Raw genomic sequence first — 13,658 nt, 5'->3', positions numbered from 1 at the left:
AGTGCAAATTGGGAAAGTTGCTGTCTTGAAGGGTGCTAATACACACACAAACATGCCCACCCATTCACCTGTTCACTTTTTTTCGGTTAATGTTGACTTTCGGAAATGTGCTGAGGCACTTGTTTGCACTTGCTTCTCAAGTTAAAATTTCATGGAAAAAAAATGCATCATTGGTGACAATGTTGTGATTGTGCAGTTTCAGTGCATCTGTGTTTTGATATGCTTTTTTTTAAGATTGGTTTACTTTAGTACTACTCCAGATTTTTGTCTTGCTTCGTTATTAATCTGCCATTATGTGAAATGTGTTTTTGCACTTAAAGGAGAAGTTCTGTGTAAAATTACTCCATGAGTGTTAAAACATAAGGTGTAGTTATCTGGTGTAGAGCAAAATTTTACTAGTGTACAGCAAAAACAGATGATTTCGTGAACTGGGGACAGAACTGGAGGAGCGGACAAGCGGCAACAAGGCACAGAGAGGGAATGTTAGTACCGCGGCTGCTAACGGCTTCTAGCTCCATAGGCTGCCCCAGGACACATTGAGTGGTTTGGTCTGCGACTCAGCTCGGCGGCTGGACGTGTGTCCCCTCCTCTGGTTCAGTGCCCCGCAGGCTGTGTGTCTAAGCAACGCCAAGCTCAGATTAAACAAACATAAATAAATCTAGGAAACATTTGGTTAAGACATCAACACAGCTGATCTTTTGTCAGGGGGTCACTCCACAACTTTCCTCAAACTGATCCAAGCGAGTTCTGTTCCTCTTCACGTCGGCAAAACTCTGGTGTATGTTGCAACACAGAATGTCACTGTTGTGAGCGAGTAGACATGTTTTGGACAGATGACGAGGTTTTTAAACCTGTGGGAATAACCGGTATGGATCAAAATGAATGCAAGAGAAATGATACATCCCCACTAGAATTAAAGGAACACTATAAACGTCAGACAACTTGATATAATGCGTGTTCTAATGTTTTATTAGATGAACATAAGAACATATACAATAAAAAAAATTAAAAAAAAACTGTATATGGAATACAATGTACAATAGACAAATAACGGTGATAAAATATCTTCAGATTGCAGTGGCGGGCCGTGCATTTCACACGTAGGCCGTCACTGGTGTCCAATATGAACTAATCCACCTCTTAATGCCATCATTATGACTCCACGGCTATAGAAACCATTAATATCACACAGAAATGCAGTATAATAATAATAATAATGTCTACTTAAATAGCGCCTTTCTCGACGAGGGTCATAAAGCGCTTTGACAGCCATTCACAAATACTGATGGGAGGAGGCTGCACACATGCAATAAAAAATAATAAATAAAAAATAAAATAAGAAGAAGAACATAAAGAGAAAGAACAAGATGACACAATCTAAGTCTAAAGATAAAGACAAAGAACATAGGTCAAAGAAAAACAACAAAGACAAAGGATACAAAGACTAACATAGAACAGAACATCCAGATACTCTCACTCCACTCCTGCCCCCGAACTCAGAAAATGATGATATGATCCTACATTTACTTGTTTTCATGCTTTTTTGCTAATCTCTGGATGAATATCTCTATTCTAGAGAAAATACTGTGAACTGGCTAATCTGTAAACTAAGAACCAACATTTGAAACTCAAGCTGGGAAGTCTTCAAGGACAGCTGGCCCAACAGAATGAACAAATAGAGCAGTTGAAAGGACAATTTACATCTCCTCAGCATCCAGAATCTCCACAAAAAGGTTCGTACTTACATATTGTATTCTTAGTCAAAAACATTTAGTGACATATATGCTGTTCCATCGGTTCTATCAGTCTTTATTTTAATAGCAATTCCATACAGCAACTGAGAAAAAGTGCGCAAAGAACCAAGCTTTATTTAAGGGGTATTACATGCATATTTAATAAGTAAAAGTTACGCTTAAAAAGGTATTGCTTCTTAATAAATGTATTTGCGTCCGCCAACCTAAAGAGTTTTTTAATGTCAGAAATTGGTAGAATTATAAGGTAAGGTAAAAGGTAAAACTTTATTGATCCCTCAGGAGGTTTTGGAACCCAATGGTACAGAACTAAAGCTGTGTGCCTTGTTTTCCTTAAACTCGGATAGTATGTATTTTTAATATTTTGCATTCTGGCTTTATTCAGTATCTGGTTCAGGTTTAACATTCACAGTTATAAATGTTAAAGTCAAGAGTTGTACTTTGTTTTTATTTTGCCCTAGCATTTTAATAAATCTTAGTAATGCTGCTACACAGGTTGTAGACCATAGTTAATTTTATTTATTATTATTTAGCACATGCCTTAAAACATGTCAATCTGGAAGGTAAGGGCCGGTGGTGAGATAAGGTGCAGTTGTTGTTGCTAATCGCAGTAATAATATTTATAATTTTTACTGTAGCTCAAATAAGCTTCGGTTTGAAACTGACGACAATGAGTCTTTATTCTTTGGCACTAGTGGAACCCAGTCTAACTCTTGTGTGAAATGTCGCAGGCCATCAAGGAAATATGTGCATTTATAATGTGGCATTCATCTTGGAAACATTCATCTTACTCAAATAATACTTATATTATAGCTCAAAGTATCTATGGGTTAAAAACCGGATCAGGTATAAATGCTATTTTTTTTTAAGTCGACATTTCAATATTTAACCTAATCACGACTTGTATCATATTTTGGTTAATCCTCACAATTGATCTTGTTTTTTTTTTTATTCCAACAGTGTTGATGCTGCCAGCGTTGGCCAGAGGGACCCAATAGAGCCGAAGAGAAGAAGGCGAGGTTTGTGTGTCCAAGACTAAGTGATAACAGTAGATTTTATTTCAAGGCACCATTCTGGACACTCAAGGTCACCTCAGCGCAGGAGGTCTCCTTCGGGAAATTGTTTTTTTCCGATAGCCAGCAATTTTTCATAAACAATAAAAAATAATAAATAAAAAATAAATTAAGAAGAAGAACATAAAGAGAAAGAACAAGATGACACAATCTAAGTCTAAAGGTAAAGACAAAGAACATAGGTCAAAGAAAAACAACAAAGACAAAGGATACAAAGACTAACATAGAACAGAACATCCAGATACTCTCACTCCACTGCTGCCCCCGAACAAACAAAAAGGTTCGTACTTACATATTGTATTCTTAGTCAAAAAAATTGAGTGACATATATGCTGTTCCACCGGTTCTATCAGTCTTTATTTTAATAGCAATTCCATACAGCAACTGAGAAAAAGTGCGCAAAGAACCAAGCTTTATTTAAGGGGTATTACATGCATATTTAATAAGTAAAAGTTACGCTTAAAAAGGTATATTAAAAACATGTTTTTCCTTTCCAATACCAGGGTGTGTCTCTTATGGGAATAGATGAGCTACAGACTTCTTGGCGATTCAATACTGAATGGAGGATGGGTAACTAACAACACCTTTTTGTTTTTTTTGTGGTTTAAAAAATATATATTCCACATGCAATAAAGTAAATACAAGCAAATGTTTGATAAAACATGATTCTGGTAGTATGTTCATGTTGACCTAAATGTATCTATTTTCAGTGGTTTGGTTTCATAAAATATTTAACTAATTAATAATGTGAGGATTGCTCAATTAAATTTACAAAAATGTTTTTTTTTTTTTTTTTCTTTTGCAGATAAAACGAGAAATGAGAGAAAGTCGTCTTTGCAGACTTCTTCGCCTCCTTTGGCCAGGAGGTTCAGGCAAGTGGTTTGTTGTTTGAAATCAAACCTTGGACTCTGATGGATTCACCAAGACCGTTGTTTTAAATCGATGTTTTCTTTCGATTCTGAATTATATTTTGACCATTCATAGTGGTACAGTGACCTCTGCTGGCCTCCCGGACATGGAGCGGAAAGGTTCCCTCAAGCTCCTCCCCTCACGACCCTCCCTTAAAGTCGGATCACAGAACCCTGACCGGAACTGCACAGCACTTGGACACAACCGTCTTAACAAGCCAAGTCTGACCGTGGAAGAGGTTATTTTGCTTTATACTATTATCTGTAGAATATTGATTGTAAACTGCACTATGTTATTATTCGGGGTATTCATTTTCTATTCGCTAAAAGAGTATTGCTTTTTTAAGTAATTAGCCCGTTGTTATTTATTTTTGTTTAAAAATGAGATTCTGTTCGGATAATATAAAGTAGTTGAACACAAACTCATAATCACAGTTTTTATTTTATTGTTCTCTTAAAACGGCTGCTGTGTGGTAAGAGTGAAGAAGCAGAGAAGGATGTCGAACACAACTTTATTCTTCACTCAGCAAAACCAACTGCAGGTGTCTTGCCCAGACACAACACCCTGATGGGTGAGATGAAACCGCGCAGGTCCTAGTGCCCGCCACACCACCCCCCCAGAACACCCAGAAGGGAAAACTTAGGGTCTATATGGTGCCTTTATAAGCCTCCCAAAACGGCTGCGTCGTCCGTCTGCTGAAGAGTGAGCTTCAGCACCAGTGTCCACACTCTGAGCAGCTTCAGTCACTCTCTTGGAAGGCGGTCGGCCCCGACGGGGAACCTGTGCCGGGGACAAAATCTCATCAGCCACCATGTGAGCAGGCTTGAGCCGGTCAACAGTCACATGCTCTCTTCGGCCCCCCATGTCCAACACAAAATACTTTGGGCCTGGCTCAAGAACCCTAAAAGGTCCATCGTATGGCGGTTGAAGTGGTGTGCGGTGCGCATCATGACGCACAAAAACAAAAAGAGCATTCTGTAGCTGAACAGGCACAAATATTTTAGGGAAACAGTGATGAACAGGTCCCGGGACCCTAGCTCCGTCCGAACTATCGGTCACACGGAACTGTGGAGCAGAGTTAACATGCAAAAATTCCCCAGGGATGCGCAGGGGCTGTCCAATGACCAACTCCGCGGCGGATGCCTCAAGATCCTCTTTCGGAGCGGAACGTAACCCAAGCAAAACCCAGGGTAATCGATCCACCCAGTTCAAATCCGTAAGCGTAGCGCGTAAGGCTGCTTTTAACGACCGGTGGAACCTTTCGCACATGCCGTTCGACTGCGGGTGGTACGCTGTAGTGCGGTGTGTCCGCACGCCTAAGGATCTCGCTAGAGTCGACCACAACTCTGAAACGAACTGGGGGCCCCTGTCGGATGTTATATCAGAGGGCACCCCAAAACGAGCAACCCAGGTTGAGAGGAACGCTCGCGCAACGTCTGCAGAGGTCGTGGAGGAAAGAGGGACAACTTCAGGCCACCGAGTTGTTCTATCCACCATGGTGAACAGGTGAGTGAAACCTTGCGATGGCGGCAATGGACCAACCAAGTCCACATGCACATGATCAAACCTCCTGGCAGGAATAGGAAAAGGCTCAAGCGGGGCCTTCGTGTGTGTGTGGACTTTCGCCCGCTGACACGCAACACAAGCGGCTGCCCACTCCTTAACATCCCTGCGTAGCCCTGGCCAGACAAATCTAGCACTGACCATCTTGACTGATGCCTTAACCCCGGGATGTGAGAGGGAGTGTACCGAATTGTAAACACGACGACGCCAAACTATCGGAACAAGGGGCCGTGGGCGACCGGTAGAAACGTCGCAGAGGAGCACGGGACCACCTTCTTGAACCACAGCTTCCTCCAGCTTAAGGCTTGTATCTCCCGATCGGAGAGAAACAATATCTGGGTCGGTGGCTTGGTCAGCAGCCATGGCTGAGACATCAAACCCCAGCTGAACAGGGCACACCAGCGCACGTGACAAACAATCCGGCAGTGGTTAGACTTCCCAGCTACATGTCGAATATCGGTCGTGAATTCTGAAACGGCGGCAAGATGGCGCTGTTGACGGGCTGACAAGGGCTCAGAGACCTTCGACATAGCAAACATCAAAGGTTTATGATCCACGTACGCGGTGAAAGGCCGACCTTCGAGCAAGAACCGAAAATGGCGTGTAGCCAGGTACAGTGCCAGTAACTCTCGGTCAAAAACACTGTACCTGCATTCACTGTCTCGAAGCTTGCGGCCAAAAAACGCTAGAGGCTGCCACACACCTCCAACATGCTGCTCAACCACAGCTCCCACAGCTATGTCCGAAGCGTCTGTTGACAACGATAAACGCGCAGCCGGTTTAGGGTGTGCTAGGAGGGTTGCTCGAGCTAAGGCCGATTTGGCCGACTCGAAGGCCTGGATCCGTTCCGGGGTCCAGTCGACAGGATCCTTAGCTGCCCGCTTGCGCAAAGCGTCGTACAGGGGCTTCAGGATGTGGGCGGCATGGGGAAGAAAACGATTGTAAAAATTGACCATGCCCAGAAACTCCTGAAGGCCTTTAGTCGTGCTGGGCAAGGGAAATTCCGCGACGGCCTGAACTTTTAATGGCAAGGGAACCGCACCTTCTGCCGAAACGTGGTGGCCTAAAAAATCAATAACGTGCAGACCAAATTGACACTTGGTATTATTGATAATCAAGCCATGTTGCTCGAGCCGCTGAAAAACCTGCTTCAGGTGGTCTATGTGCTCTTCAGCCGACGTGCTAGCCACCAATATGTCGTCAAGATAGACAAACACAAAAGCGAGGTCCCGCAAAACAGAGTCCATCAATCTCTGAAATGTCTGCGCTGCGCCTTTAAGACCAAAAGGCATGCGGAGGAACTCAAATAACCCAAACGGGGTTATTACTGCGGTCTTTGCTACATCGTCTGCATGCACCGGAACTTGGTGATAACCGCGCACCAGGTCCACTTTTGAAAACACACTAGCACCGGCTAGGTGTACAGAAAAGTCCTGAATGTGTGGAACAGGATAACGGCCGTGCGAAGTGATGTTATTTAGACGCCGAAAGTCACCACACGGTCGCCACGAGCCATCAGCCTTAGGTACCATGTGAAGAGGCGAGGCCCACGGGCTGTCAGAACGCCTGACTATGCCTAAACGTTCCATGGTGGCAAACTCTTCTTTGGCGATGGACATTTTCATGGAATCAAGACGACGTGCACGTGCAAACACTGGAGGACCAACTGTTGGAATATAATGTTCCACACCATGGCGGGCCACTGCAGCCGAAAAAGCAGGTTTAGTAAGCGATGGAAACTCAGCAAGTAACCGTTGATAAACATGCCCGCAGCTAAAAAGTTAGCGTGTGGTACATGCACAGATCCCCCAGTAACACATGGAAAAGTGGTGAAAGACACAGAATGAATCAAACGCCTGTTAGCAACATCTACAAGTAACCCATTTGCACACAGGAAGTCTGCGCCAATAATAGGAACAGTAATTGAAGCTACTACAAAGTCCCACTTGAATGTGTGTCCCTGAAAATTCACAGTCACGAACCTCGATCCAAAAGTTGAGATGCTAGATCCATTTGCTGCGCTCAACTGCAACCCACATCCCTGAGTCTTCAAGTCCCGGTGGGTCGCAGGGAGCAAACTTTTCTGAGAACCCGAGTCCACCAAAAAACGAGTCCCGGAGACTGAATCTTTGATGAACAGCAGCTCTTCATGGTCACCAGAACCCACAGCTGCTACTGGGTGCTGGCGCTGGCGTTTCCCGAAGCCTCAAAAGAGCAAGGTGGAACACATCGTCGTGCTCTGCGGCCAAAACGCTGATGGAAATGACACCAGCTGCTCTCGCGCCTCTTTCTCACTCCCGCCACCACTCCAGCGTCGCCGACCTCCGGAACAGTGGAGACACTCTGCACGTGGAACTGTGTTGTCGCCAGCAGGACACGATCCGCTTCTTCGGCCAGAGCACGACAGTCTCCCGCGGTCAAGCACGCGGAGTTTGCCAGTGCAGCGCGCACAGGAGGAGGAAGTTGACGCAGGAACAAATGAAGAAAAAGAAATCCACCTTCATCTGGTCCCATTAGAGAAAGCATTCTGTCCATCAAATCCACCGCCGACCCGTCGCTCAGACCCGACAAGGACAGCAGTCGTTCTGCCCTCTCGGCCGCCGAGAGAGAAAATCTCCGGAGCAGAAGATCTTTGAGCGCGACATACTTGTGACGTTGTGGCGGATCTCTAAGCAGCGCCATGGAGCGACGAGTCGTCTGTTGATCGAGTGCAGACACGACCAGGTAATACTTGGAGTCATCGTCGGTAACTCCGCGAAGGTGAAACAGCGCCTCGACATGCTGGAACCAGGACGCGGGATCACTTTGCCAGAAGTTCGGGAGTTTAACAGCGGAGGCGGGGGCAGGCTGCGCAGGTGAGCGAGACACGTCGGAGGAGGAAACTCCGTGGTCTTCGTCACCAAACATGCTCAAAAACGGGGTCACCAATGTGGTAAGAGTGAAGAAGCAGAGAAGGATGTCGAACACAACTTTATTCTTCACTCAGCAAAACCAACTGCAGGTGTCTTGCCCAGACACAACACCCTGATGGGTGAGATGAAACCGCGCAGGTCCTAGTGCCCGCCACAGCTGCACCTTTAGCTGTTTTGTCTCCCTTCTGTCCTCCGATGCATGTGATATCAATGGAGTTCTACGTTTTTATTTTGCCCTAGCATTTTAATAAATCTTAGTAATGCTGCTACACAGGTTGTAGACCATAGTTAATTTTATTTATTATTATTTAGCACATGCCTTAAAACATGTCAATCTGGAAGGTAAGGGCAGGTGGTAAGATAAGGTGCAGTTGTTGTTGCTAATCGCAGTAATAATATATATAATGTTTACTGTAGCTTAAATAAGCTTCGATTTGAAACTGACGACAATGAGTCTTTATTCTTTGGCACCAGTGCAACCCAGTCTAACTCTTGTGTGAACTGTCGCAGGCCATCAAGCAGAACAACAAGGAACACTACAGGCGCTTGCTGGAGATGTTCAAAGAGAAATACAGCAATAGTCAACCGCTACCCTTCAATCAAACCAAACCACAAGCGTGAGTGTGATCTGCTACTTGGAGGAAGGGAATTCAGGTGAAAACCTTTTCGATTCTCAACCAGCTTTATTGCTTCCATCCCACTAGGCTGTTGACGTCAAAGAGGGAACATAAGAGGACATTTTTAGACAAAGCATTTGAGTCGGCGCCAACACGGACTGGTTACTCTGGTGAGTAATGTTACATAGATATATTTTTTTCCGAATTATTTTATCTATTTCCTCTTAAGAATTAGTTTCAATGTAATTTCTACATCAATTACGGTAAAATCAAAGGAACATAGGAGATCTGACGACACCTTCATCTCCAATTGGCTCGACGTCTTCTATCAGCAACAGAATGGGCCAGTGATGGATATGGCAGCAGTGAGTAGTGTTGGAGCAGAGGAGTGAATCTCCCAAGATCTTTTAACGGTTCGAGTCGTGGGGTCGAACTAAATATATCTTAAAACATTATCTTATTATATTATTATTATTATTAGTTGCTCAGTCTATTTTGATTATATCCCAGTTTGTCCCATCAAATGCCATCAATCTTATTTGAAGTCATGATTGTTGACATCCATAATCTCTTTTCCTTACTTTATCTTAACATGGACATTGATTCTGAGCCAACCTTATTTAATAAAATTACAAATGTGTTTGAGGCTGAGCAAATAATTTGATTAAATTAGTTTTTTAATTATTTTCATCGTTCATTTTCAGACGTGAGCTCTGAATTGGGAGCAAGGTCGCGAGAAGAGCTGGAGCAGACGGAGCGCCACGACGCTCAGTTCGTGAACTACCTCCGCTGTCGTGGCATGAACCCTGCCACGAACACAGACAGTGCTGCTGGCAGCATGAGCTACAGTGATGACCTCTTGTCACCTGAACTTCAGGTATGTATCAATCACATGGATCCCTTTTGTGAGCTCCAAGTTATCACCATCTGATGATTTGTTTTTCCCCAGGCTTTGTGGAATCGGGGGAGATGCCGATTTCTTACTCTCTCCCAACGTCCCGCTACATCCTCCTCTCAAGCTTTCGTGTCAGATCTGGGGTCGCTGTCACTGAATCATGCCGAGGCGTGTTCTAGTTTTCTGGATCATCGCGGTGATTCAAGCAATGTCGCACCGATGACCTGGCAGCAGGAGAAGAGGGCTCTGCAAGAGACCGTGATCGCTCTGAGAGAGTTGCTGGCGCAGAGACGCACAGACGTTAGTAGTTTTCCTTCACACACTTTTGTTTGTGGTTTTTATAGTTGTATGACTTGTAAATAGAAGTATATGAGTGCCATCCTAGTATTTAATGGTTGAATTCAATTGATTTTATTTTTGTATATATATATACATATCGTTTTTAATTTTAGAAATGATTCAATTCAATTATTCAATATTCTGATTACGCTTATATATCCCTGTAAAAATATGCTTTTTTTTCTTCTCTAGAATGACTCCAGAGTGGATGGTGAGAGCGACGAGAGCCAGAAACAGTTGGAATGTTCCCATGAAATGCAACAAGAGCAAAGGAGTAAAATACAGTCACTGAGGTGCAGTTTTCTTTTTTTGGGGTATTTTGTATTGTAATTTCAAGTTTTGATTTCTGTCGTAGGTCGACTATAGAAGAAGAGCAGGAAGCTTTGAAGAGTGCCCAAACCACAGTTGAACACATGGAGCAACTACTGGAGCAGGAAAGGGTCTTGAACCATCGCAGAGAGCGGGAGGTGGGACATCTGCGAGAGGTTCGTATCGCAGGTTTCACCTTCTTTTCCTTTTTTTAATCTGTAACCATCTTCCCCATGCAGGCCAAACATGAATCTTGTGAGCAACAAAGGTCAGAGGTCATGACACTGAAGGGTCAGGTGGAGCAGGGGAATGTAGCCTTCAGCAGCCTGAGACGTGAGCTACAGATGGAACAGTCCCGCAGAGTTTGGCTGGAGAAGCGCTTGGCTGAGACTCGGACCCAAATGCAAAAATGCAATCAGGCCTTTGAGTCGGAGAGGGAAAGATCAGGGCTCTTAAAAGTGGAGGTAAAAGAACTTGAGAAGAAAATTCAACTGATGAAAGGGAAGGAAAAGGAGTGGGATGATAAGTGGGAGAAGGAGAGAAGAAGATGCAGGCAGGAGGAGATTGATGGGGAGAAAAGACAGGAGCGGATGAACAACAAACTGGTAAGACTTGAAAGTTCTATTTAATGTTCAGACCATCTGTATGACTTGAATATCTCGCACCACTAACTACAGTTGGAGATGTTGAGGCAGCAGGAGCAGCAGCGCATGCAGGAACTGAAGGAAAATCTGGAAGCGCTTGGCGAGTTAGATAAAGCAGTGAGGATGTTTGAACAGACATCTTCTACCTCGCGACCTTTCAATGACCTCCAGGGTGGAGGTTCACTGCAACACAGCAAGGTACCTCCTGCCTCTTAGGCCAAGCTTTTAGAAACAAAACCTTTTCTAAAAAGCTACTTCTTATAACTCAGATGTCGCCAGCATCTTCCCGCTCCCTGCTGGACACCCTGATGAAGGAGAACTCTGAGCTGTCGGAGAACTTGAGATCCCTGAGTCAGAGGAAATCTTACAAACGGAAACTCAGCTGCACCAAACCGAGAGGTCTCCGTGGAAAAAAGAAAAAATAGCCGTGCAACGGCGTTTGTAGGATCCAGAGGAGGTGAGCACAGAGGGTGTGCATGTGCTTTAAAGCTGACACGGTGTTAACTTATACTTGCCACGTGGATGAATTGTAAATCTGCACTGGTTTTAGAGGGTGCACTGGTTTCAAGGTCCTGCTCCGAGATCAGAAAACATAGTCTTTTGTCTTACAAATCAACTTAAAATTGGCTGATAATTACAAACCAAAAGGTTTTTATGATTTAAAAAGTTGAAATACTGTGTATCTGATCTCATCAGCTGCGTCAATAATACAGTTTTACCTCAATCAGCAATGCTTTGGTGCTTCTGACCAATTCTGCAGAAAGTTATTTTCCATCGTCTGTAAAAGAGACTCATTTAGTCCCGCCAGCAAAAGAGGACAGGAGGATACAGTCAGCCTGTTCCCCTGATATGATTGGTTATCGGCGCTGGTTGCAGGAGAATAGGACATGGGTGTACCTGAGCTGCTTGTCGCCCCTATACCTGGACGGTCCAGGTGAGTGTGAGTGTGCAGACTCACTCCAGCAAACACTCGAGTCATCGACAGATATGAACAAGATCACTTCTGGGTTTATTGGGAGGTTTTATTTAGTTGACAGAATTTCCCCACATGTTTAGAGAAGAACTAATTGAGGTTGATGGGAAAAACCCAATAGTTCATTAGAATGGGAGTGTTTCCAGTCTGCTTGACAGGACTTAAAAACCATAAGCATCACTGTGTAGGTCAGACTGACAACTGTATACCAACTTGGTTACAATGTTGCGTTTTGATTTTGATTCAGGCAAAAATATTTGTCTAAATGTGTATGTATTTATATTGGCTTTCCCTTCAATCAATGGTATTCACCCTGAAATAGTTTGGTTTCAATTAATATTCTCGAATTCTTTGTCTTCACAGATTCGTCCGTTTCACCATCCGACCCAAAGAAGCTTGACCACTGATTCAAATGGAGTCTGCAGACCCATATTGTTTTTTAGAGCTCTTGATGCCTTAAACAACTGCACTAAAATGATTAAGCCGTCCATGTACAAGGGATTTTCTTCCATTTTGTTCTATATTTTTTTTTTAATGTTTTTTTACTTTATTTTTCTAAAGTATGTTCTGAAGGTCATACTGGTTTTCAATTGATTTATTTTTAATAAAAAGTTCTAATTGCTTATTTTCTCAAGATTGGTCGTCGTGAAAACCACTTGGATTTTTCCTCACATATGTATAGCAATGTTTCCTGGTGCAATAGCCTCACAATATTTGAGTAATTCCTAGGGAGACACTTAATCAAATTCTATTTAATTGTATTATTTCGTTATTATATTTAAATATTGAAACCTGCTTTTTTTTTTTAAATAATTTAAAACCCATTTATTGGGTGACAATCTTAAGTCGTTTAACAATCAATAGATATTGCAAAGATAAATGAACTAATAAATGATAAGATTAACAAACGTACATTTAAAACATTTCATTTCAGAGAATCAGGGATAATGGAAATACAACTGATGGTCATAATTCGAAAGCCGGACGTTTATTTCCTCCTTAACGACGTTTGGGGAATTTATTGCACACTTTAGATAAACTTTCCAAATAGAGTGCGGCTCATGACAGGAGAACCACTGGTAGGTTGACAGCAATTTGATTCCGTTAATGTACGATGAGTCGACCACTCACTGTTTCCATAGACATGTATACATAGACGCCGCATCGACTGTAGACGGATGTATATAAAGCGCCACCATCTTGGTAAGTAAGTCTCGTTTGAGCAACTGCGATCGGTCCATATCCCGAAGAAAGATCCAAAGTAAGCTTGTTCAACCACGCGATTGGTCGTTTGGTCCTACATAGACTTGCATTGGTGCACACATCGGGCTCCTGTAGACACTGTTGGGACTCCTCCCTTCACCCCCTCCTGACATACAAAAACTGATTATTTACCCTCTATTCTTGAATGAAAATGTTTTTTTTGTGATAAATTGAAAATAACGCTAGGCTTAAAAACGATGGTTTTTCAATGAAAGTTTAGCTTGTTTTTGTGGTAAATAAACATGAAAAATGCTAGGCTACTGTACATACAAAAACCTATTATTTACCCTCTATTCTTGAATGAAAGTGTGGGTTGTTTTTGTGATAAATTAAGGTAAGGTAAGGTAAAACTTTATTGATCCCTCAGGAGGTCTCCTTTGGGAAATTGTTTTTTCCAGTAGCCAGCAATT

At 43.1% G+C, this 13,658-nt stretch overlaps 1 protein-coding gene across 4 annotated transcripts; it reads left to right on the top strand.

Annotated features, from left to right (window-relative positions):
- Positions 1–1,010: 1,010 nt before the first annotated feature.
- Positions 1,011–12,619, top strand: LOC148060868 (uncharacterized). 4 transcript variants are annotated; one of them, XM_087780038.1, is made up of 15 exons: positions 1,011–1,733; positions 2,712–2,770; positions 3,328–3,394; positions 3,630–3,696; positions 3,809–3,971; positions 8,719–8,825; positions 8,913–8,995; positions 9,530–9,702; positions 9,775–10,020; positions 10,252–10,352; positions 10,415–10,544; positions 10,608–10,973; positions 11,046–11,210; positions 11,282–11,469; positions 12,349–12,619. In XM_087780038.1, exons 3-14 carry the CDS (start codon positions 3,340–3,342, stop codon positions 11,435–11,437), a joined length of 1,812 nt encoding a protein of 603 aa, XP_087636164.1. In that variant the 5' UTR covers positions 1,011–1,733; positions 2,712–2,770; positions 3,328–3,339; the 3' UTR covers positions 11,438–11,469; positions 12,349–12,619. The 4 variants fall into 4 exon arrangements, with proteins under 4 accessions (XP_087636164.1, XP_087636165.1, XP_087636163.1 ...); XM_087780039.1 differs by having other exon boundaries at positions 2,712–3,104; XM_087780037.1 differs by having other exon boundaries at positions 2,712–3,248.
- The last annotated feature ends 1,039 nt before the right edge of the window (positions 12,620–13,658 follow it).

Source organism: Callionymus lyra, chromosome 18 (genome assembly GCF_982586985.1).
Source record: "Callionymus lyra chromosome 18, fCalLyr1.hap1.1, whole genome shotgun sequence".
Lineage (NCBI taxonomy): Eukaryota > Metazoa > Chordata > Actinopteri > Syngnathiformes > Callionymidae > Callionymus > Callionymus lyra.
This window is presented reverse-complemented; position numbering and strand designations above follow the sequence as displayed.

Bases quoted from the DNA above. Each gene is read 5' to 3' on its own strand.
- LOC148060868 (XM_087780038.1), top strand. From the start codon at position 3,340: ATGGGAATAGATGAGCTACAGACTTCTTGGCGATTCAATACTGAATGG. The intron at 8,996-9,529 runs GTGAGTAATGTT...GTTCATTTTCAG, and splicing joins AACACGGACTGGTTACTCTG to ACGTGAGCTCTGAATTGGGA. The intron at 10,353-10,414 runs GTGCAGTTTTCT...TTTCTGTCGTAG, and splicing joins AGTAAAATACAGTCACTGAG to GTCGACTATAGAAGAAGAGC.